The sequence below is a fragment of the Rhyacophila brunnea genome, unplaced genomic scaffold (assembly GCF_057557595.1).
Source record: "Rhyacophila brunnea isolate RB1 unplaced genomic scaffold, BYU_Rbru_1.0 scaffold_8, whole genome shotgun sequence".
NCBI lineage: Eukaryota > Metazoa > Arthropoda > Insecta > Trichoptera > Rhyacophilidae > Rhyacophila > Rhyacophila brunnea.
The window spans coordinates 17621171-17647076 of NW_028233350.1; the positions used below are offsets into that span (position 1 = coordinate 17621171).

General features: G+C 34.3%; 1 protein-coding gene across 2 annotated transcripts; it reads left to right on the forward strand.

Moving 5' to 3' along the window:
* Positions 1-1870: 1870 nt before the first annotated feature.
* On the forward strand, positions 1871-25430 carry Ube3a (ubiquitin protein ligase E3A). 2 transcript variants are annotated; one of them, XM_085959305.1, is made up of 16 exons: positions 1871-2033; positions 7362-7432; positions 8603-8739; positions 10004-10143; positions 11482-11627; positions 12472-12654; positions 12923-13047; positions 15978-16197; positions 16473-16642; positions 16972-17281; positions 17740-17942; positions 20105-20286; positions 21170-21338; positions 21433-21600; positions 21692-21847; positions 23371-25430. In XM_085959305.1, exons 1-16 carry the CDS (start codon positions 1999-2001, stop codon positions 23707-23709), a joined length of 2754 nt encoding a protein of 917 aa, XP_085815431.1. In that variant the 5' UTR covers positions 1871-1998; the 3' UTR covers positions 23710-25430. The 2 variants fall into 2 exon arrangements, with proteins under 2 accessions (XP_085815431.1, XP_085815432.1); XM_085959306.1 differs by having other exon boundaries at positions 11482-11600.
* Positions 25431-25906: the final 476 nt, after the last annotated feature.

The following is a 25906-nucleotide window of genomic DNA, read 5'->3' on the forward strand; positions in this document are numbered from 1 at the left end:
AAGTTTCAACGGGCTGTGTGATCACCCACCACCCACTTCCTTCTTTGGAATCAATACCTAAAGTTAGACTTGTAGTTTTCGGACGAAAAATAGTTATAAATACCTAAACCGGACTCGCGATTCGTGAAAAATTTTGAGATAAAATACCTAATCGGTACTTAAACATTTTTGAATGCGAAGTTTAGTTTTCGTACAGCGGCTCTTCAACGGAGGCCCCGAAGTTTTTCAAACTTTTATTTTCTTTCGATCATCGCTTCTAAAGCTCATTCGTGGCGACCCCGTGTATACGTTTGAAATAATTGTGAATTTCGATATTAATTATTTTCGATCGTGAACTTTTGTACTTTGACATTTGATGTGAAATTGTGTAATAATATTCTAATTAATTTTGCTAACTATATATAAACTTTTCTTGATTATAATTAAATCTAAATTTGTGAACTTATGTGACTGTGAACAATATATGGACCCGTTTGACTTTTCGGCGAGTTTTATTTTGAAGACCTATGTGGTCACCACCTTCCACGAGACCTTGGCCTGCGACTCCTTAATGATGGACCATCACTTCCAACCCTCAGAGCTAGTCGAGGAATTCGGAGGCACCTCATCTTAAGTCGTTGTAGTGTATGACTGATTATATTATATTATGTAGAGTCGTTGGTATATTTAGGCATCCACGAAATTCTCAGCTTGCGCTTTAATTTTGTCTGAATTTAAAAAAAAAAATTGTACCTATCACTCACACTGTCATCTCCGCTTATAATATTTTCGTATTCGTAAGTGGGTGCTGCGACGTAATAATATGAACGAGGTGATTTCAGTATGGTTTTGAATTTAATGCATTAACACCTTCCTACATACCAAAAATACACATTTTTATTATTTTTGTTGTGGCGCGAGTTTGTCGTGATCTCAGGTATTTACAGATTATATACGTACGTCTCACCGATGTCACGTGTGTTCACATGACGTGATAGCAGTCTGTTTCTTCAATCAATGATTGTTTATTATTTTGAATAATCATTTTCTACAAACAGTTTACCAGTGACGTCCCGTGGGGGTGGGCAGATTGCGCGTCGATTGGGGGCGGCAGTTACTCGAAGGGCGGCAAGTCGAGGACAATCGTTAGGTATATATACTTATAGAAATAGATACATAAACTTAGCAATAACGGAAATATCCTTTAATTAAAAAATCCGCTCACTTGTTGGAAACAAAATGTATTAATTATTAACATACATGATTTAACAGGACTGTATTTTTTTGTTGGGTTCGCGATGTCTAGTTTACTTCCATTGTCCTTGGAGGTCACGTCCTTGATGACCAGCAATGACACGTGGAGATTTTTGAATTATAAGTAGGTACACACTCTTGCCTAATTTTATCCAAATATTTTTGCCAGCCACTCGCGAATTTTGGAAGTTGTCAGGTGTATTTTTAAATGTATCTGAAACCGTAGACTCACAATATTTCTATTGGAGCAGAGATGGCATTTAAATTTGATTTAGTAGGTACTTAGTTATTTTGTCGCTAATGTATCTATACAACACATTTATACATAATGATAGGATAATGAAAAATACTGTAAGTAAGTATAAAAAAAATGAGTCGGCATTTTGGCTGCTGCCTAGGGGTGGCATTTTGTCTAGGGACGTCACTGCAGTTTATCATAACATTGCATTCGAAATATAAGCAATAGCTAAGTACCTACAATATAGGTAGTAGGTAGGTACCTACCTACCGACGTTCAAAATACGTTCATGCTCTGTTTGCCAATGTTATGTCATAGACTAGGGAGAATTTTGAGAATATTGTCCATAGATAATAATGTGAATGAACTGTTCCAACGTCTATGGCCGTGAAAAAACTCATGTCTGATTTGAGATAGAAACTATTTGTTGTGATTACAGGCAAATTTGTTCTTTAGTTAAAATAATTTAGTAGTTATTTCTATTATTACACAAACAATAACGCTAGATATTAAGCAAGTTTCGTTCCATGAACTCGAACGAAGATTTTGACGAAGCTTCGAGGTGAGTGTTATTGTCAATCCAGAAAAATACATACGTCCTTTGTCTTTCCTTTATTCGCTGCAAGTGATTTGCAAGTTTACAAGTAAAATGCGCTGCCGTTCTACGATCGTGTACGTCTACGTATATTGAAGTTACCCGACACAATAAAAACGATTTGAGGTTAAGTTGTTTTTGTCAAAACAGTCGTATCATCTTCGTTCGTGCGTCGTTTTTGGTAGTCTCCTGTCAGGTTTCAAAGTATGCTGCTCGTGTTCCGCGTTCGCAGTTCCTTCGATTCTAAATAATTTATTCATGTTTCACGTTGCTTATCATGGGCAAATTTCTCCGCAAATATTAAAGTAAATTAAGAATGTCTGAACCAGTAGACATGTCAGATGTTTCATAATTATTTATCTATTTGTACTGGGAATCAATTGTTTGTTATTGTTCCTGATAGATTAATTTGAACTAAAACAATGCATCGAGGTAAGTACCAACCTAATTTTTTAGTTGAGCTAATAATTAATAATTGACCTTTGTTTAATAATATAATACTTATGTCAATAGTATAATATTCACACCGAAGCAACTTATTATTATTGTCAATGATAGAAACAATGGTAAATGTGCCGCAGAGGTGGCCATGAGATTTTACAACATTCTTTTTAGACCAAACCTAACCTAATCTAACCTACCCCAACCTAATATTACCTCATATAATCTTAGTTTGTGATAATGGTGCATCAAAATGTATGAAAATTTTCAATTAACGATTATTGGATCGAAAAGCCGATGCGCCAACAGAAAAAGGTATTATAATTGTCTACATAGAATAAACTGTTTTCGTAAAAAAAAAATTATAAAAGCTCATGACCACCTACCTCTGCGACACAATTATTAGAACAAAGAATATTCGCAAACATTAAAAATAAACAGGTCAAACTATAATTTAACTGGGCTGGGAGACAAATCTCGGTAAAGAAATAATACTTCCCACCCTTATTGTGGTAAGGTAAACGTACCAGTAGTTGACCATTTAAGAAAAAAATTCAGCAAAAATAACGATTAACGTTTAGCATTACACCGAATGTTGGCAAAGCAAGTCTACTCATAATGGATCAAATGTCTTAATTAATATGACAAGACAAAAATTAAGAAAGGGTCTGTTACAAAAAAATTGTGTTCAATTTTTCAAGACCATGTTTTTGTTCCAGTAGTTGACCATCCAAAAAATTGAAAGTTCCAGTAGTTGACCACTATATGTTTCAGTAGTTGACCATGTCTAATCAGGGGTTCCAGTAGTTGACCACTATATTTTTCAGTAGTTGACCATGTCTAATCCGAAGGCTTTATGGCAAATCTGTCATCAGAGTTGCCTCAGGGCTTCCTGTCAGACCACTCCAGCCCATAGCTACTTGAATCAACTCGGTAGCAATGGGCGGTTTAGTAACAAGTTACATAGGAGAGGATTTTGTTTGACAGCCAATCATCAGCTTTGTTCGGGTAACAAAAGGTGCAAAATTAGTTACTTCAAACTAAAAATACAAAAATATATTTATTTTAGCAACTAAGTACATACATACTACATAGTAACGCATAGGCTCAGTACTTACCAAAATAAAACTTAACATAAAAATCCTTAGATATTCCAAATAAAGTCCAATTCCGGAACTAAATAAACATTACGAGTTTTGCTTACTTGTGTCGGGTCATTTATGTGGGATACTACAGCCTTCCATTCATGGCTAAGTACATTGGATTGCTCTGGCCATTTCCATAGTCTCCCGAACTTTGCGTCGATGAAATAGTAGATTTTACTTTAGAAATATGGACGATTTTCCCCGGGAAGTATTATAATATAATGTTCATTAATGACTTTCATAACGGGCAGCCATCGAGTTTTAGGCTTAAAGCTTTCATCACTAGACTTATGCCATTCACTCTCCGCTGAGTCTGAAATTTCAACACTTGGGTTAGAAGACTCAGAAGAAAAACGCATTTTCTTCTTGACTGCTTTCAATTCCCCCATTTTTTTCTTCCTTTGCTTGCTCATTTAGTTCTTTCTTTCTTTGCCTCTCTGCAGCTCGTTCTTTTTTCAACCGTTCCATTTCTTTTTTCTTCCTCTTTTTATTTAGGAAATACTCCTGGCAAGTGGGGTGGGGGTTTTTTCCCTTTTTTGCTTTCTTCTTGAATTTTTCTTCCCCTTCACCGGGGAAGAAAAAATGTCTCTTGAATGGACTACGAATATTTGATGGACCAGCCACGGGTTCACTGGCGATTGGAGACGAAGTATCATTACAAATCCTTATACCAGCCTTAGGTGCACTGGCGATTGGAGACGAATCACCATCACAAGTCGTTAGACCAGCCACAGGTGCCCTAGCGATTGGAGATGAAACATCATAATAATTCATAGTATTCCAGGCGGCCAAAGACATCATATCATCGGATTCCTCTTCTTGCAATGCTGAGTCATCGCTGAGTCTGACCGGGTCAGGTGGAGTGATATTTTCCAACTCATTTTTTACTTTTCGCCACAGTGCGAACAGTGACTTATCATCTTTATCAGGTTCATTGTTTTTGCGGAATGATTTAAGATTTTCCTCATCAATGTTTTTACTCAGGAACTCCTCTAAATACCGCTTGGGTTCCTCTGATGTAACCATTGAAAGCACACTTTACGATTCTCCTGATACTGTTACAGCTTAAGGGCTCCATGGATAAAGTCCACATTTTCGGAAATGTCTTGAGGAATTCTTTTGTACTTGTAGAGGACTGTCGTTGGTGTGACAGCCCCACCGACACTCCCTGTTACTATGACGGTTATGCATTCTTTATCGTCGGCATTTACCTGCTGGTACACTGTCTCGATTCCTTTTTTGGCTAAGACCCTGCTCCCCTATGGGCGGCAGGTTATATGAAAGTATGGTGAAGCAGGCAGGTTATATAAAAAAGTATGGTGAGGTAGGCTGATAAACAATTTGCGGCAAAACTAACGTTAACATTATTAATTATATGGGTACGTTATAATGACCAAAGTAAATCCTCCGTGATGCCTTGCATTTTTTTTCTCGCGTCGCTATTTCTCGTAAGTTGTCGGCTATTGTTGGCCTGCTTCATTCAGTTGCTATATATTCAGGGCTATAATTCAAGAAATTTTTGTTTTCCGAAGAAAAAATACACAAACCAAAAAAAAAAGTTGACGCCTAGGTCATCTACTGGACAGAACCACCCTAGACACTTCTAATTAATAAATAATCATCATTCCATACTTATGAATGTAAAAATTGTTCAAAACTAAGTGACATAATTTTATTTAATTTATCTAGTAGTTGACCACCCTGGTCAACTACTGAAAAAGTATTAAAAAAAGTTTGAGTAGTTGACCCCCCCCACAAACTTGCTTCCTTGTAAATATAACTTAAAAATTACAAATGATATCGATACTTCAATGTTATGACTGCCCGTAATGCATTAACTTGATATTATGAAGTCAAAAACATTAAATTGCCATATGCTTACATCCACTGATATCCTTAACAGTTTACTTAAGAAATTAAAAATAAAATGCTTACGGCGTGATGTGTTGTTTTCAAATAGCTGCTATGACGCTCCTATGACATATGGTGATGTGTTAGTTCCTCAATCCAACCACAGATGGCTTCACTTGTCTCAACTTTACAATTTAGAGCAATCCCGTGTCTACGTTTCTTATTTTGGGCATTTTATTGAAAAAAGGTCAACTACTGGTACATGGTCAACTACTGGTACATTTACCTTAGTTGTATTTTGATAGGTACGTATAAATAATATAAAACCTAACACCATCTACTGTAACCTAAAAATAACTAGCTTGTGTTAGGTTTTGGTTTGTTTTTAGATCACAAGGGACTAAAATAACAAAAAATATTTGGAATACTTTGTGTTTACCAAAATCTTCAGCATTGATACCCTTAATTTTCTTGTTTGCTAGGATTTATAAGTGGCTGAACAAAATATCGCAGACATCCACATCTAAGGTTCGAATACCTACACACTAATTTTTGAAAAAAACTACATATGTATATTCTCAGCTGGAGTTTGAACTTGCACCCACCCCGTTTCAGTGTGCATCTATATCATTAATTTATGCTAATCTATCTAAATGCCTGTTTAAGAACAGGAATATTCACATACATTCCTAGGTATAAAAAATTGATTGAAGAAATCCAATCCCAAAGGTCCTGCTAATTAAATTGACATATTTTTTGTTATACATTTTTTGCATATGAAATTCATATATTTTTATTAATAAAATACATAATTACACATTTCTAATTATCTCTTTCACCATACTTAATGTTTTTAAGAAATTTGCTAAATATATCATAATTATGTACTTAGTATTCTTCGTAAGTATGTAAGTTTCACTGGAAAAAAATGTGTCTGCCATTCCATTTTTGGCTGTAAATATACTCCTAATGAAAATAATGTTGGGAACCCCTGCCCTATGGTAAAGAATTTATACCTAGCACTGAAGCGTATTAAAGTATTTCGAAGATACGTAGGTAGAGGATGGACAGATTCTTCTGGCATTGCGACCACGACAAAATGACTTTGCAACGATGTTAGTGTCATTTGAAAGTAACAATACCAACACTTAAGGCTGTACCTCAGCTGAGGCATGGTCTAAAAAGATCGTGACTAGGCGATGCGCGGATTGTGCAAGTGATGCGAGTCGAATGAAATATAATTTGTCATAAAAATTCAACATGCGTCCTTTTAATGTTATGTTTATTATTATATTCATAGTAATAATAGTATATTCTAATGGGTTCAAAGCTCTGTACTATTCCATTTAAGTCGTTTCTCTCGACCCGGGTTTCGCCTTTCGGCATCTTCAGGTGTCGTGTACACTCACCAAAGGCAAACACACACTGACAGCGAAAAATCTTAACTCTACCTTATATAGTAAATCAATACAATAGAGTAGGTAAAAACTCCATTACCTACCTATCTAGTCGAGGTGTAAATCGTCAATTCTAAGACAATAATTAATGGAGTTAACTAATGTGATATTAGTCTTTAATAATACTCTTACATGGTACCTACTTTTATAACATTATTTTTTAAAAAATATACATATTAACTCCCTTAATATAATATATATAACTCACCTAATATAATATATATATATGTATATAATACACACCTAGTGTATAGGCATAATACCAGCATGGAACTTGTTTATCGGATCAGTCTTATGGGGGGGGGGGGGGGGTATAATTTACAATTGCAAAATGTGGTCCACATGTGGTTATAGCGTTCTATTATGTTACGGGTTGAATTTATTTTTGCAAAATGTTTTAGGGGCAGCAAAGAAGCATCGTCGATTGACAGCCCTTCTGTGGAGACTGAAGAACCAATTGATTTAGAATCTGGTAAGTTAACAAGCCTTTGAATTAAATCTCTTTGTTATCAAATTATTTACCATTTTGATACAGCTATTGATAACTTCAATTAATTTATTAATCTAGATTTTCTGGATGAAGTTCAATTTTACAACAGTGTAATGTAATATCATACACAGAATGTAAAATAATAATGGTCACATTCGACATCATACTAAGGCAGGCATCACACATTCAGTTTGGATTGTAGATTATGGATTAAACTGCCATATCCAAATTATAAATCAAATAATGCAGAACTTAATTATCAGAGGAATATTGAAAAATATTAAAACACGCGATGTTGTATCTTATAAAATTTCCATGATTTTATTCTTTAAATTCAGAGTGTGATGATTAAATTACAGTAGAATCTCAATTATCCGATTATACTTTATAATAAATCAAGAATATTGAAGAAAGTAATTTGTAGAGATGGAATTTGGCGCCGCTGTTGACCAAGTGATTCTGGACAATCGGCGTCAATTTGACGCCGCTTGTCGTTGGTAAAAATATTTTATTTTTTACATTTACATATTTCTTGAAACCCTACAAGTTTACCTACATATTCAAAAAGATGAATTTCAATTGAATTGTTTCAATACTTACACAAGTTTTGAATAAATATTAAAATTAATCATTTATATGTAATATAAAAGTTGTAGCTGTTTTAGTAAACTCTTAAAATAAACTACAAAATTGAATCTGGCTGTTGGCCCAAAATTTTTCCCATTTTAATCTGTCTTCAATGGGTTAAACATATTGCAATGAGGCAATAATTGGATTTCTGGGAATAGTGTCCCAAGTATTGGTGGTGATCTGCGGAACTACGGATTCCTCTGCAAGTTATTATAACTCAGTTATATATATATGCCCTCGAAACCCGGCCTAAATTTTAACCACTGAACAGTGCCATAAAATCTCAGTCAAGATAATATTATGATGGTTCTAGAATTATTTATCATACACACTCAAATGAGGACGTATCATTTTTTGTATGCAAAAATGGCACTCACGTCAAACTGGAACTTTCTTCAGCGATTCTTATAGGGATATGAATAAAGGTTCCACCCGGAAGAAGGTTCAACATCTTCGTAATAAACAGATTTTTGATAGAATCAATTGAAATAATTTCATTGGTCGATGGTGATTTTCTCCTAGTGTCTTCTAACGAAGTTGAATTAAGCGGTATGAAACGAGCGGCTGCCAAGAAACTCATTGAGAGATATTTCTATCAATTGACAGACGGCTGCGGCAACCCTAATTGCGGAAATCAACACTGCGCTTCCAGCGGAGAAGTAATGCTCTTTTATTATTTACACACACGGCAATTAATAAATGAATATATTTCTTATTTAATTTCGAAAATCAAAATGTGTATAACTTAAAATCCTAACAATAACACCAAGCTAAGGTAAAGAAGTTATCTAACTAATTGGAGTGCATCTATCCGTCTTGCATTTGCAATAAAATGAAGCGAGAAGCGCTTGCTTAGAAATCAGAACAATTAATAACATGAATCAGTCTATTTTTCATTGTGAATTTTGATTTTATAAGGAAAACAGAGTACACCCGGTGCTCTTTTTTCACGGTTTCGAAATAACACGGTTTAAAAAAAGTACCAATTATTTTTTATTATTTTTATTTACACTGATTTTTTTGCTTTAACATGGTTTAAAAAAACTAAAAAGAATAAAAATACGTATGTACATATTTATCAAAAAATTGCATTGCAATGGACCGCATGCCACTGGTGCATACGTAACATGTTGTCACCGGATGCTGCCCAGAGATGCATACGTACATACATGGCGCCACTAGTCAGTCACTTCGGGTTTGATAAGAGAGCCACCGCGTGCTTCGGCGTCAGCGTCATTTAATATTTCCAGCGATGAGAGTGATTTTTCACCAGCAAAAAACAGCAGTAAACGGGCACGTTAATTGTCAAGTAGCTACACTGAATGAATGTATTTCTCTATGCTAAATTTAATTTAAATCGAAAACTATGTATTTTTATGTATGTATGAGCTCAAGAATTTCGTATTTTGAGTTGATTTGAAGTAATGGAACCTATCTACCATTTTTGTATGGGCACCTTATCTTTTTTTACATGGTTTTTGTTTTGCGCGGTATTCTTTGGTACGTATCCCCCGTGCAAAAAGAGGATCGGGTGTGTTTTAAAATTAACAATTTTCATAAATGGAATTTTGCTATTTTAATGATAAAAATAGTGCCCTTCAACAAATTTAAAAATGTTTATTTTATTACCTACTTGTACTAATTATGTACAACATTAAAATATATAAGTATGTTTTATCTTCCTTTTTTTCTCATCACATACTTGTATGAAAAAAGACTATACTGATTGTTTTCATACAAACTCTGAAGAGAGACGATGAAACTCATTGTGGCTCGACGTGTCCGCTCACGAACTGTGTTTGTGATATGGTCATACAAATGTACCCCTGAGATTCAGCGCAGAGATCAATTCTCAAAGCTCAAAAGCTCCAGACCTCTATTTTTATACCAGGGACAATATAATTATTATATGCTACTTTTCAGAACAGAAGTATAAACCCAAATGAGGCTGCTGCCCAGGCCATTCAATTATATTCACAGGAAGCTCGTCTGTGTGAGACGTCTCCTCACAAATTAGCCAGAACTAGTACCGGATCTCAGACCAACATTTTCACATGTCCAGAGTAAGTAGAAAAAATCGGTGTGTGTACTTATGTACGCGCGTTAGGAGTTATACTTCTTAGGCGTAACAAAACAAAAACAAAACTTGTGATAAACTAGATTCTTCGACTAGCTCTTCATTATCTTGTTAAATTATGCACTCCAGAAAAAGGACCGCTTATTGGAACGTCGTTGGTTTATTTCTATACACTAACTTATATTACTAAATTATATAATAATTTATCGTTGTTTTTATTTTTAAAGTAACAACTGCCCCTATGACGTTTAATAGTTTGTTTACATAAGGAATTGCAAATGGCCGACAATAATAAATTCGCTGCCTAGGCAACGGAACAATTCTAAACTATAATATTATACTGTATAATCGTCACGATTGCAGTATCATACTGTGGTGTAAAGGTAGTGCGTTCGGCTGATAACCGAACAATCGGTGGTACGAATCCAATCGAGTGCTTTTTTTTCGTGTGAAAAAATAAATTATGTGTTACATGTCACTCGCCAAAAATACACTCTGATCTGATTTTCCAAACGCGCCTAAAGAAGTATAACTTCAAAAAATCATCACAACATGATCGTACACACAAATTTTCTAGTCATTATTATTTGTTGATATTTTATAGGTTCATTACACTTTTTATCACCGTAGAAAGATATTGTTAGACTGCGATAATTATAACTTGAAGTGTCATGGCCGCCGTTGTGGCGGTGCGATATATTATGAAAGGATTGCTGGTATTAGGAGACTTTTTTCCCTACTTTGGTTCAGAATGTGAATACCGAATACAATAACAGACGACAATATTTTTACAATCTGTCGGGATATTTTTAGTTATATGCTAACACTGAAATGTCAAAGAATATCTACCTGTCATTATATCGACTCTATCATCAACTTTATTTTTAAGCCCAGTGAGCTCATTTTGTTTTTTTTTCTTATACGACTTATAATCCTTCTGCTACCACTTTTCAACACTTTTTGCATTATTAACACGTTTAAACACTTTCCACGAACTTGCAGCACTCATAAATAATGAACGTAAAATGATTGGACGGCGTCGGGAACAAAGAAGATAGGGCTAGGGAGGATTGTAGTTCTCAAAACGGCCACGCTTCATGTTATACTTGCCGCAGTCTAGTTTAAGCTGTTATATATTTTGTTGATTTTGCTACACCTGTTGATTTTGAACATTTCCATTGGTATGATAAGAAAACACTGAAAATATAAATATATCTAGAATGTGAATATTATGATTGGAACTGTGTCATTTTGGCGTCAGACTCGTCTGGTTTACCCAGCCCCGTGGTCTATTTTTTAAGATACAATCGTTCTCTTGTTTCAGTGATAGCGTGTGCAGCTCAAGTGCGGCCGGTGCGATCTTGTCCCCGAGTGAAAAGTTGGCCGGCACTTCCTCCGTTTCCAAGATGAACGCCTCGCCCTCCGCCGCCCTCTATGATCTGGGTGACCACTCTGGAACTAGTTATAATAGTAATTTTTCCCATCATTTTATTGTTTTTCATGACTAACAGTAAATCGTGACATAGTATATAGTTGAAAAAATCTGTTTCATTTGATTTATTGGTTTTCAAATTTATGCCAAAAATGAAATTACAATAGGAAATCGAAAATCTGTACTGTCATCCGGTTTCTACAAGACTAATCGAATTAATAATATATTTCAAGTCGTAATCAAATATGTCTCATGACCTACGACAGTGGTATTCAAAGTGATCGCCATGGCGTCCCAGAGGGATTCCCAGGGGTGCCGCAGTCCCCTTCTTTTCCCTCGTTCCCTTTTTCAAGATAATTTTAATTAAATGCATTGTTTTCCACAATCTCAATGATAGATTCTTATACGTATGCGGCTGTTTTCTTCAGATGATAATAGGATGTAAACTAATTCATTTATCCCTACGCTGACACTTTCCTTTTTATTTTAACGCAGTGGTTATTTTTCTGTGTATTCTACATTTTTAGGGTGCCGTTAAAGAATCTTTATACACCAAGAGCATTATGGAATGAAAGAGTTTGAATACCACTCTCCTAGGATGACATTTGACTCGTAAAATTCCAAAAATCTTTTTACGTATTTTGTATTTAATTTATTTGCTACATAACCAAACACCTACTGCATCTATCTGTTGTTGTATTGTAACAGAGCATCCAAATTATATATCGTGTATATATAATGTTTCTTTACTGTGTATTATTCTTATAAGCGAGCCATTGTTTTCTTTCATATATACACCGGTATCGTTTACTGTTTTGGTATAAATGATCATCTGCTTAATTTTTGAAGATTTAGTTGATTATGAACGTTGACTGTTTGCAGACGGTGTGAAACCGAAACCCCCCACCCTCCTGACGGAAAAGAGCGTGGAAGAATTGTGTAGTAGCTGGGAGAGCACACCCCACCTGCTGGTGCGGGCCATCGGAGAGGTGTTCAGTCAACCCTCCTGCCTAGCCAAGTGCTTTCCTTCCGTGCGCTCACAACACCAGACAAATTCACCACCAGGTACTTATATATTTCATCGTCGTTCAGCCTGTGTAATCCATCAAAAGTAATGATAAAAAAGTATTTTTAGTTTAGATTTGGTACACCAAAAATGATAACTTAAGATGTCATAACAATTACTTAAATTTTTATATTCTTTAGTATATCACAGATCACTTTGTGTCTAGTTGATAGCCATAGCCATAAGAATATAATATAGATTGTACACAAATGTACACTAATATATTAGTAGCATAATAATTATTATTTTAATTGTTTTTTTTTCTAGAAAATAAAACAGACAAAGAGGCATGGAGATCGAAAGAAAAAGATCCAGACAAAGACGAGGACATGGTCGCCGCCCCACCCTTAGATTTAGAATCCTGTAGGAGAGCATTCGAGCACTTAAAAAAAGTAACAGCCGGTTCTTGACTTTATTATAATATCACCCACAGTAAAACCCTGTTAATTCGAAATCGACATGACCAAAATCGAAAAAAAATACGAAATACGTAATATGCCAAAAAATAGTAAAATTTGGAAAATCTGTAAAAGTTTTTTTTTATTGCAATTTTGTAACATTATTTCCGAATTTGTTTCAAGATCAATATCAGTCATGATTATAATGGTCCATTCATCGAATTAGTGAAAATCACTATAAATAGATTTTATAAATTTTAGCAAATATTTAGAATTTCGGATTAACCGTGTTTGTATTAACGGGAGTTTATTCTACTCATACATTCGATCTGACTTCAATGGGATGAAAGTTTTAAACAATAATATTATCATTATCACTTGTAAAGACACGGATTTTTAATGATAAAAGATAACTAAAAGAAGACAGTTAAAACCTTTACTGCTGACACTTTACCGCCATTAAATGACACTTCCATTTTTAGAAGATGTTCTTATTAATGCGACTGACTTAGCGCTATGCACACATAACCACTTGTGAGTGCGAGAGATCGCGGCCCCTGGTAAATAAGCATACCCACAAGTAGTCGCAGTTTCAAGGTAGGTATTCTCTGCTAGAAACAGAGCGAGGAATATCCAGGAGTGAGGTATGCATGTGGGACATGTCCTGGAGAAAATCGATTACCGGTAGATGCAATGAGGCGCACTTGGTTAGTGTGCTGGGTAAGAAATCACCAATGAGCTGTGGGGGACCATTGGCCTAAATGGAGTCACACATTCGACATAGCGTCGAGTCTTTTCTACAACCACGTACAGTACACTCTCAGTAATCTGCCGCTCGACTATCCGACAACTACTATTATCCGCCGTTATTTTTACTAGTTGAGAACACAAAATCAAGCTCTATACTTCCCCGGTATTTGATTGTCAAATTCAGTAGTCCACCGCGTACAAGTATACAACGCAGATGAGACAGGTTTATTTGGGAAACTTCTCCTTTGTAAAACGTAGATTTATCGCGAAGAAAGTAAAGTAGAGGTGAATTTAATATTTAAGACGGTCAGTAACACCAACATATTTGTTATCCGATAGAATTTGCTTTATATGGCTACCCACTGGCCGATGTAAATAGTCAGTATTATAGGTTATTTTAATTAAATTTTATTGTATATAATCTTTTAGTTTAAACAATTATTTTTGAGCACAAAAAGCTACACAAAACCGTCATAAATTTGTACTGAGTCTACCAGGGAGGAAAGTGCCCAAGGACCGCATCACAATTATGCCGTACTCCAATGCAATCGGGATACACAAAATGAAGCTTTTGGTCATAGGGAAAGCCATTTAAGAATATCTGCCTCACTGGTTGTGTCAAGTGGTTACCGTTTAATATTTAGTTAATAAACTTAGTTTATAAATATGTATAATTGCTACTGTTCGGTTATACGGAATACAGCGGAAAACGCATTTTGAAAATAGCCGATAAACTGGATTATTTGTTAGTTTAGGTTAGGTTAGGTTAGGTTAGGTTTGGTTAGGTTAACCTAACAAATAATCCAGTTTATCGGCTATTTTCAAAATGCGTTTTCCGCTGTATTCCGTATAACCGAACAGTACCGTATAATTAAGTAAATACTTGATTTTGATTATAAATAAAAACGTAATTTGCTAGTACAAATTTCTCAAAAATCTATTTTTACGAAATACCTGTTTTAATTTTTACCATATTTTGTATGTATGCACTATAATCTGCCGCTTTCACTAATTGGACACTTGGCGGAATACTGAGAGAGTATTGTATCTCAAAAAAACACAACTTTTCTGGAGGCAAAAAACAACTTTATTCTCTCAGTTCTTTATTCTTCAGAAATAAATTTTCTTCTATGAAATATCCATTTAGTATAGTTACACATATCGCACCTTGAGTGTAAAACTAAGGCATCTGCAAAAGAGATATTTTGAATATATTAGGGTTTGAAGTCTTCATTTTATTAGGAGAAATAGAGTTTCTAAAAAAAAACCATAATATTTGGTTTATATCTACATTATATTGCATGTTCTTTCAGTTACTTCACTTTTACATTATCAAGTTCACGACTTTTGCAGTTGTTTTGCATTTAATCTCGAAATTGAAAAATTTGCAGATGCAGATACAGATACAGATGTTTTACACTCACGGTGCGAATTTACATGAAAAAAATGTTATGTTTCTTCAATCTATAGCACTACATTTTCGACCGATTTGTCATATTGTAGAAGATACGAGAATGCGTTGCAACTTTACTGTGAATCATTGCATTATATTACTAGTAGTAAACATGTATCTTGACTTGCGAGAAAGAGCTTCAGTATAATCATTGGTTGGAGTTGAGTATTCTGCGTACTTACAAACATTACGAGTTTATACTATTTATAAAAAGTCTTTTATTGTGGTACGATTTTTTGTAATTATTTAAATCTATTATGTTATAAAGTATATTTTGAGATACTTGTTAGTGGAATATGTGCGTATTCAAATTCTGAATTCATTACATCAAATAGGTAACTCAAAACTGACATAAATTAGGATACTTGTGAATAGAAAATTAACGACGATAGGTAACACTGTATGTGATTGTCACTGGTCATAGCCACAAGTAGTTGTATATGCGGTAGGCCTTAGTAGTCACTGTCAAGTGGCGTGTATGCAGGCAGCGGTGATTTGCAACTACCTGTTACTGTGATTCTCCTGAGAATGTCGTAAATGTGATGTGTAGATATTTTACACAAGTGATTGAATATTAAGCACAAGACAAGTGGCACTGGTAAAACGCTAATGCGCAAGCTGCTTAAACTATGTAGAATGGTAAGGGGGGGAAAGAATGCAATTTAATTTCTACCTATTTTTATTCATATTTTTGTTAATTACAGCGGTCTTGTTGTTGCAGGTTCCTCTTCATGTGTACAGTTCCGCTTTGATAACAGCGTTGACGACATTATCGGAGACCATTTCTACTAACCTTAAAATATTTTCTAGTCGCAATGATTTTGATGATGTCATAAATTGTTTTTTAATCGCCTTTGAAATTCCCAACCTGGGCACTGGGGATTATTTAGAAACGGCTCTGCCTTCTTTGTGTGATGCTGCCAAGAATCTTTCACCCAGAGGTTTGTCTAACATTTCATTTGTGGATGTCAATATATTTCATTCTATTTTTTTTAAACGATCTAAAACAAATTATTAGTATCAACATTATGTAATAACTTAAAAACCAACTGATCCAAAGTATAACTCCCAAGTAATTACAAAATTCATGTTAAAACATTGATACACTTTTAAATCCAATAATATCACTCAAAATAAAAATCATTGTGGGCCAAACTTATGGGTAAAAGATTGGACTACGTAAATTGACTATATTTTTTTTTTTTTAATTTCACAGGTCAAGCAAAATTGGCAAGAAAATGGGCCACACTCTGCAAAGATAATTTAAGATATATATTAGAATCCCTGCAACAATTAATCACAATTAGAGTCATGTCGACAATATACACGAGAGAATATTATATCCAAGATGATGCAGGAGTAACTTCAGCCACAAGTGTCATGAAGGTAGGAATAACTTTTAAAATGACATATACAACAATGTCAGGTTTAGTGAATCCTCTGTAATAGGCATAGCCAACAGGTTGATCGCCAAGAAGTTCTTGGTTGAAAATTAATACTGTCTACTGAGGGTATCCAATTTGATGGAAATTGAATATAAATTCTAATTATTTTAATGTATTATTTCATAAGTATTTTTTTGCGACCCGGGTTTCGCCTATAGGCGTCTTCGGGCACTATGCGCACTCTTCAATAGCAAATGCACACTGACCCAGAATACTGCTAATTTTCATTTATATAACAATTCTTTTTAACAGTTTTATATGGTTTTCCAGATTTTATATTACGCAAACCTCTTGGCTGGAGTGATGGAGTCCAACACATTGAGGGAAGAGGAGATCGTATTGCCCCGACAGCTAGATCCTCTGGGAGACGCGTTGGATCACTTGACATCGTTTGCCGCAAAGCAGTCGAAGCAGGCCCACACAGATGACCCCCTCGCTCTGAAACTTAAAATTAATGTTCTCGACTCGAGACGTCCCTTTATACCGTTTGAAGAGTTTTACAATGAGACTTTGAGTGATAACATCGAGATGGACAAGGACTTTGCTTATTACAAGACCAACGCTCCTATGCTTAGAAAGAGTATGTTGGAATCATTTGTATTTATATCTTGCTTTTAAGCTGTCTAAACATATTCCTGATTTATTTAGTACTAATTTATTACGTGCGCTATCCACAATGATGTAGAAGCCTGTTTGAACCTGTCAAACTGATTTATTAAATTAATGTGCACTCGAGTCAGTGATTTTAAAGTTTTTTTAAGTTTCGGGGAATCCTTAATGTATAAAGATCCTTTAACGATGTCCTAAAAATGTATGTTCTGAGCAGCCAATTGAAATTTTTTCTTTCATAATCAGATACGATACCATTATTTAGCTTTTCTTACATTGTCTAAAAAACTCCTGCACTGTGGAGATTCATAGGTTTCATCTTGGACCGTAAATGGTACTGATTGTCTAGTCTAGAAAATCACATGGTGTACTTGATTAAAGCTGTATTTTGAGTTTGATGGTATTTTAACTTGAGCTAATTTTTTTCAGGTAACAAATTTTCGTTTATGAGACACTCATTTATATTGACTCCGGCGACAAAGTCTTTGGGACTGTACTATGACAACCGCATCAGAATGTATTCGGAGAGGCGAGCGTCTTTGCTTCAAGCAGTCGTAGGCGTGGCGACGTCGATGCCATATTTGCGCTTGAAAGTGCGGAGACAGCATCTGATTGACGATGCTCTTATAGAGGTAGCAGCTTTTCTTTTATATTTCATTTTTTTTAAGAACTTTACCGAATCTGCAGTAGTTTTATAATTCTGGATACTTGATAAGCAGTGTCATGTAGCATAGAGTTTATAAAATACTTGCTTCTATAGCTAAACAACTTGAGCACGGACCTGCGCACAAGCACACCTCCTTTTGTGCGCATAGAGTAGGGATGGATAATTAGTACTTCCCTGACTTCAGGCATGTTAACATCGGTACGTGTTCATAAAAAGTCGGTTTTACAAGATTTAATCTTATATTTATAGTTTTACAATGAATACCCCATCTCGATCTATTACAAAAAACCTTAACAAGGACAAGCATGAGAAATTGTTTTCAATGTGACCAAATATTTGAAAAAAACAGTGAAATTTGAAGTATAATCAGTTAATGTGGGTTTAACCTTTTCCACTCGAAATTTTTTTTATAGGTACATACCACCCACTCAAGACTTTTTTCCGTAAAAAGCATAATTTCAATATAAAACATTTAATTGGTGAAAAAAATGTAAATTTTTTATTTTTTTTTTATTTCTATAAAATAGATTTATAATGAATATACTGTACTTATTTTTAGTTTATTTATAATTCTTCATTGTGTGGTATTTCACAAAGCAATCTCCAATATGTAATCCTGGCTTATCACAGAATCGTAATGAAATAGCGGTATGTAGAGAAGTGGCTATAAAGTGTAAATCGTCCATACATATAGTTATGACTGTAAATATGATCCAAATGATTTGCCTTCAAATACACTTGTAATATAAGCAGCCGTCTCGTAAATTTTCTAAATTAGTTTCGGGCTCATAACAACTCATTCCCAGTGCGGTACACATTATTAAAAGATTTCTCAAAAAATAATAAATCGATACGTAATAATTTTCATTTGACTCATTAGAGTATTTCACATTATATTTGTAAGGTTCTGAATCGGCATAATATAATAGTAAGTATTGTCATCAAAATCAGTCTATTCAAATATAAAACTGTAAACTATACGAGACGCCCTGCGCAAGCGAGAACCAATAAAAAAAATAAACACACTTCAAAATCATGCGTGACAAACAACTTCAGTTCACTCTAGTCTGGAAACGTCACATAAAATTTATGTGACAAAAAAACATTGCTTGCAAGCAAGCGACCTGCGAATAAAAATAGAGAAGATTCCGATAAAAATACTATGTAGAAATTACGCACGCAGTATTCTTTTGCCGACTTTTTTCTCAGATAAATGTAATAACCTATTATTATTCATTCTAACTTGATTGAAATCGCATTATAAAAATTGCTAAAAATATTACAAAAAACGACTTTATTGGCGTGCTGCCGCTACGGCGGCACTCGGGTAATACGAGAAACTTCTAATGCCGCCGATATGGCGGCACTCGAGTATTAAGGGTTAATCATTTATTTCCTTCCAAACTCAATAATTACCCAGTATTAATTAACCTAACTAGCATAATAATAATAATTAAGTGGTGACATATGAGTTTATTTTTTATTTTTAATTATCGAATAATCACAGAAATCTTTTAGACGCGATTGCGACTACAGCGACTTCCTGTTATCGCCGAGATCTTGTTGTGGACAGTAGTTTAATAATTATTCATATTGAAAGTAACGTTGACGATTTGCTATATGTAATACAAGCCGTTCCCTTTTTAGATGCTCTCGTATTTGCCGAAAACAGCCGAACCCAACTGAACATCAAAAAGTTAACGTTTATGTTCATGTCAAACTATAGTAGTTAGGACACCTTGAGAAAAATGATGATACTATTTTGGAACGGTGGCTGTTTTCACAAAAATACTTCTATTAGTATTTTTTATTGCTTAAATAAAATATTTTCTTCAATAATTAAATAATTAATGTACCTAGCATATTTATATTTTGATAATTTTTTTTTTTCGACCATATCCGATCCTAATAGGATCATATGGGCATCCACAGAGTGGAGGTTTGTATTAACAGATTTTTATTTTTACGAGAAATGGATGTCAGCCACTTGCTCAACCTGTTAGGTCCATACTTGACTCATACACACATTGAAAAAATTGGATTGTGGCTCTTAATACTAACTGGGTTTCCAATATTAAAAACTATTTAGTTTCTCAAAAGTTGTGACGGTATTTTTAATTTTTCCAGCTGGAGATGGTAGCGATGGAGCGAGTGCTGGATTTAAAAAAGCAGCTTGTGGTTGAATTTGAAGGGGAACAAGGCGTAGACGAGGGGGGAGTTAGTAAAGAATTCTTTCAGTTGATTGTGGAGGAGATCTTCAATCCTGATTACGGAATGTTCACACACCAACCTGACACGCTCACTATGTGGTAAAAAAATATTTCTCAAATATAACTTACACTATCATAATAGGTAAATCAAAAACATTACCCTGATTGTATTCTAGTGAATATGTTTGTTGTCTCATTCACTCGTGGTGTTCTGTACTTCCATTTGAAACTTTGATAAGTAGGCATTGAGTCATCAGCATTAGCCGCTTTGCGTCAGTGTTATTACTTACAGTCAATTGAAACTGCTGAAGATTTATATTATAATTAGAAGACATTATAATTTTTCATTAATTATTTGCATAGATTGGTGATTTCCAATCCTCTCTACCTTGTATCATGTTCTGTTTGATACTTATTTTAGTTGATAGAGGTACAAAAAAATGTTGTATTTTCACTTGACGTTTGGCTTTCTGATTACAAACAAACGTGAGTATCATCATCAGCCGGGGTCGATCCACTGCTAGATAAAGGCCTCCCCACAGCTCTTTCCACTTTTCTTGGTCCTTAGTTCTTCACTGTTACGTACATTCAACAGACTTTATGAGTTTGTCTATTCAGCGGGTCTTAGGGCGTCCTTCTGGTTGTTTATTGTATTATTGTGAATATATTATTTTATAATGATTTTGTATAAATATAATTGTTACCTATTTACAAAAATATTCATTCGAATATTATATAACCAAGAAAAAAATTGAAAATGTTTCATTATTTTATTAATAAGTTACGTGAGCCTTAATTTTATTGTTTACTTTTTTTTATTAAATTTTTCAAAGCTGGCTAGTTGTTGCTACTTTTTTTCGCTAGATTTTGCGAAATTCTTGCTGAATCCTCTTGGAACTTCTATGTACATACATTTTCTGCTTTATTTCAGAATAGATGGAAGAAAATTTGTATAGATTCTTAATAGTTATACTGATTTCAGGTTTAATCCAACATCATTTGAAACGGAAGCTCAATTCACTTTAATTGGCATCGTGCTAGGATTGGCTATTTATAATAATGTTATATTAGCTGTCAATTTTCCAATGGTTGTTTATAGAAAACTCATGGGGAAGAAAGGATCATTCGAAGATTTAGCAGACTGGAATCCAGTAAGTTGTCTTCCGCATTCTAAAGTATTTCTTCTTCATGTATGTATTGCATGGGTTTTGTTGAATTTGAATATTTTTTAATTGTTTGTTTCAGACCCTTTACAATGGATTAAAAAATATGTTAGAGTATACTGGCGATGACATGAGCGATGTATATATGCAAACATTTAGAATATGTTATCAGGACGTATTTGGAACCAATATATTCCACGAACTGAAAGAGAATGGCGATCAAGTATTCGTTACTCAAGATAATAAACAGGTATTTAAATGTTCTCTTCCATAACTATTCTTATTTTTACTTTGAAATATTTGAGAATGATAATATTAAACAATGGATGATATAATTCCAGGAATTCATTGATTTATATGCGGACTTTTTACTTAACAAATCGGTTGAATGTCAATTCAAAGCATTCAGGAGAGGATTTCTGATGGTCACCGATGAAAGTCCACTTTCTCTTTTATTCAGACCTGAAGAAATCGAGCAGTTGGTCTGCGGAAGCAAGGTAACGACACATTCATTTTATTGCTAATTCAACATAATTGGTGTGAACCCTCAAAACAGACACTTTACGTATTATAGTCCCCCAGCCTAGCTAGTCACTTTGTGAACATGAATATCATTGTCGCTTTCCTTCCACGGATTGTTTATATTTTATGGACAACAAAACTGGGTTCTACGTTATTTAAAAACGCCTATAAATAGTAAGTTATTATTTATGATAATTTATGCTCTCATCGAGAATCAGAGATAGATCATTTGTTTCGGTGAGTGACATGCTTTAAAAATTTTACTATAACTAAAGGAGCTAGTACAAAAACTATTATTGGAAATTGAATTGGAATTTGAATATATTCGTGCATGGTCTCTTTTACAAGTAACCCATGTACGAGGGGTTACATGTAAATTTTGCGTAAAATATTTCACTGTGGCACAGGTCGCCGTGACCTTTCTATCGGAAAGAGATGACCGTATACTATACGGTCTCCAATTTTATTAGATTCAATATGAACGTTATATATGAAGGAAAATCGAGAAGGATGGGAAGTCTTAGGCGTCGTGCACATGGAATCGGGCTTGCGGGGCGCTCGCGCATATTCAATGTGAATCATCGAAAATACAACGTAATCAAATATGGCAGCGCACACTGGTTTTGACGGAGCACTGTGTCCGCTCGCCCCATGATTCACACATTGTTTTGCTTCTCAGCGGGACGAATTAACGAAAATACTATGTTGTTAAATATGACAAATCCCATTGAACACGGCAAGCAAAACGGTCACGCGCCGTTTTATTTTATCCGCTTCTGGACGCGTTGTCGATAAGACGGGCGAGTAGGCGTTATTTAATATCAGTGAACTCGTTGTTTAGTTGCTGAGTGTCCGATATTTCGCTGGTAGAATTACGTCATTGTGAATATGAATTACAAGCTGCCAAGAAACATAATAATATTTTTATTGCTTTGTTATGAGAGACGCTGATAATAATAATTATTTTGTGCTTCTCGTGCCCCTTATTACATAGGTGAAGGGTAATGCGCGGGTGGAAGGGGGCCTACTTCTAGTGAGCGCACCGAGCGCCGCTTCCGGTGAGCTTCGTCACTTAGTCGCTCAAAGTATGGCAAAATTAAAAAGTGGTCACAATTCTCAGCCATGAGTGTACGACCAAGAAAAAGATGAACGTTAATTCAATTTTCATAGCCGATTTTGGCAAAATTCATGAATTTAAGAATGTAAACCTAACCTAACCTAACAAATAATCCAGTATATCGGCTATTTTCAAAATTTGTTTGCTGCTGGCTTCCTGTAAACCGACAAGAACCATGTTTTATTTAGACATGAATTTTATGTCAGTACTATACGACCCAAAGTGGTTGGACGGTCTTTAATATACGGCCGTATATTTCCGATACAACATTTTACGGTGAAGTGTGATACGACGAACTGCATACGTACCCATATGGTCCTTAAGCGGTGAATATTGCCTCAAGATGGTTGTTTAATTAATTGTATTTTATTGTTTTTGTAGAACTTCGATTTCAATGAGCTGGAATTGGCGACTGAGTATGAAGGAGGCTACACGGCCGAGTCTCAAACAATCAAAAATTTCTGGGAAATTGTTCACAGTCTCCCTTTGGAGGACAAAAGGAAACTATTGCAGTTTACCACGGGCTCGGATCGTGTGCCAGTGGGAGGCCTGATCCGTTTGAAGCTTATCATTGCTAAACACGGCCCAGATTCTGATAGACTGCCAACGGCCCACACTTGCTTTAATGTCCTCCTTTTACCTGACTATGAGACTAAAGACAAACTCAACGATAGATTGCTGAAAGCCATTAACTACGCCAAAGGTTTCGGCATGATTTAACTATTTCCTCTCAAATAAAGACATACGGTATAGGTATTCATTATGTCGTATGACAAGTGACTCGTGATTGGAAATGGATAAAAAAAGTTACAAGATTAGATTCGTATGTTTGTGTTTGAAAGAAATTCTTTATGAAGATAGTGTGATCCTGTAATGTGAGGTGTGTTGAATATTGTTTAGACAATTCTTTAGCCGGGTGTAACAAATTGGCTTATCCATTATTCATGATAATTTTATGAATCCCTGATCTTTAACGGATATAGATATTGGTGTGACACTTTTCAGAATGTATTTTAAAGATCAGATGTATATTTATTTACGTTACACAGTAAAATCTCGACAATTCGAACACGGATAATTCGAATTCTTAGAACTGTAAAATGATATTCATACAGAGTTCTGTTTATTCATAATTCGAAATTGTAATTTCTTAATTTTGAATCAACGAGGTTGTACTGTAATGATTTATTTGAGCAAAGCGATGATTGATCTCTGCATGCCATTTATATTTTATGAATGATGAAAATATTCTCCGATAGTTAGAATGATGCCAGTCCGGACTGTGCGCATTGCGAAACATGTAATGGAAAGTTTGTTTAGTGAGTAGTTATTTCGGTGCTTTGCTAGTCAGTTAAAAAAACCGATTTAACAAAATTATCCAGCGTTATAAAGTCATACTTACACGACTTGTCTGAATCACAGCAAAGGTAACATATTTAAATATTAGTAAAAATTGTATGCGTTTCAGTTTTAGCAAAAAAAAAGTATTTTTATAAAACGCATAATATGTAATAATGAGATTAATTTTTTTAACATTTTATATTGACAGGTTTAGCTCGATATGCAATAAATTTGGAGAACGGTCAATTTTTTATAATATTTCATACAACAGTAGCATGCTGGAAACTGTAGAATAATACATAATATTATATTCACTTAAATTTAACAAGTTTCACTTAGAATCAATCCCATCTGACCTATTTTTCTTAGTTATTCATTAATTTTAGTTTTGCCTTATCTTAAGGCGCAGTTTCATTGAGCGTGCCGAACGAAACCAGAAATTAAATGTCGCTAACGACTTAAACTCACGGTTTTAGCTCGGTTCGCCCAGTCAAAATGCGACGTTATATGCATGGAAAATAAAGGGCCTGAAGTTTACGGTATATTTAGTTTTATAGTAAAAAAATATTCAATGTTTTGTTGAAGTTAAAAGCACAGGCTTAAGAATGATATTTATACTTCTTCAGTTCAGCAGATGTTTGAAGTTATCCTGTGTTTCTTTAACCGTAAATAATAATAATAATTATATTTGCATAATCTATGTAAATTTACTACAAAGCGATTAGATTTTGTATGTTTATCAACTTATGTATATAAATTGAAATCACATGAATAATCTACATATTTGCAGTCTAATTGTAATCTGAACATAAATGCATCAAATTTCAACTTTTGATAAAAAAAAAATCTGATGTTAATTTATCTATACTATATTTTTATAAGATTTCATTAGTCAAAAAAGTATTTTATTGTATTATTAAAAACACTTTGTGCCCAAACAATTGCAATGTAATTATCTTAACATTTTTATTTGTGAATTTTTAAAATTTAATTTTACTCTTTCTATTTTGGACAGTGACTAGCATTCAGATTTTAATATTGACCATCAATTGAGCCCTTGCCCGGAATAACGTTGTATCCAACAATATTCTTGTTTTGAGAAAAATGGAAAAAATTAAACCAGTTATGTTTTGTTACATTTTATATTTTAAACACAATAAACATACAATTATTAAGAGTTTTAAATGTAAAGTTGTGAAAAAAGGCAATTAAATTTGGATTTATTAAAAAAAAATATAGTAAATTAGTGGAAAAATGTTGTATATGAAAATTTCACATACAACATTATTCCGCAAAATGTATTTTATTCATTCTGCTTCACTCAATAGTGTCTTAAAAAAGGCAGCATGCTCATCTAACATGAATTCACACATGTCATTGAGGTTTTTGAGCTTAGAATTATCTTCGTCTGCTTTCTGAACATAGCGTCCGACATTCGACTCTCAATACATGAGACGAGATGATGACTTTGTCCATTGTGATTCAGTAACCTGAATGCTAATTGAATATTTGTCTTTATATTAAAATCGAGAACACATCCGGGATTAAATTTTTTTTGGCACAAACGAGACCTTGC

What these genes read in the sequence shown, in the direction of transcription:
- Ube3a (XM_085959305.1), top strand. Translation starts at nt 1,999, where the DNA reads ATGAACTCGAACGAAGATTTTGACGAAGCTTCGAG. An exon ending in CGCTCCTATGCTTAGAAAGA is followed by an intron (nt 17,282 to 17,739) that starts GTATGTTGGAAT and finishes AATTTTTTTCAG; the next exon opens with GTAACAAATTTTCGTTTATG. An exon ending in CCTGACACGCTCACTATGTG is followed by an intron (nt 20,287 to 21,169) that starts GTAAAAAAATAT and finishes TACTGATTTCAG; the next exon opens with GTTTAATCCAACATCATTTG.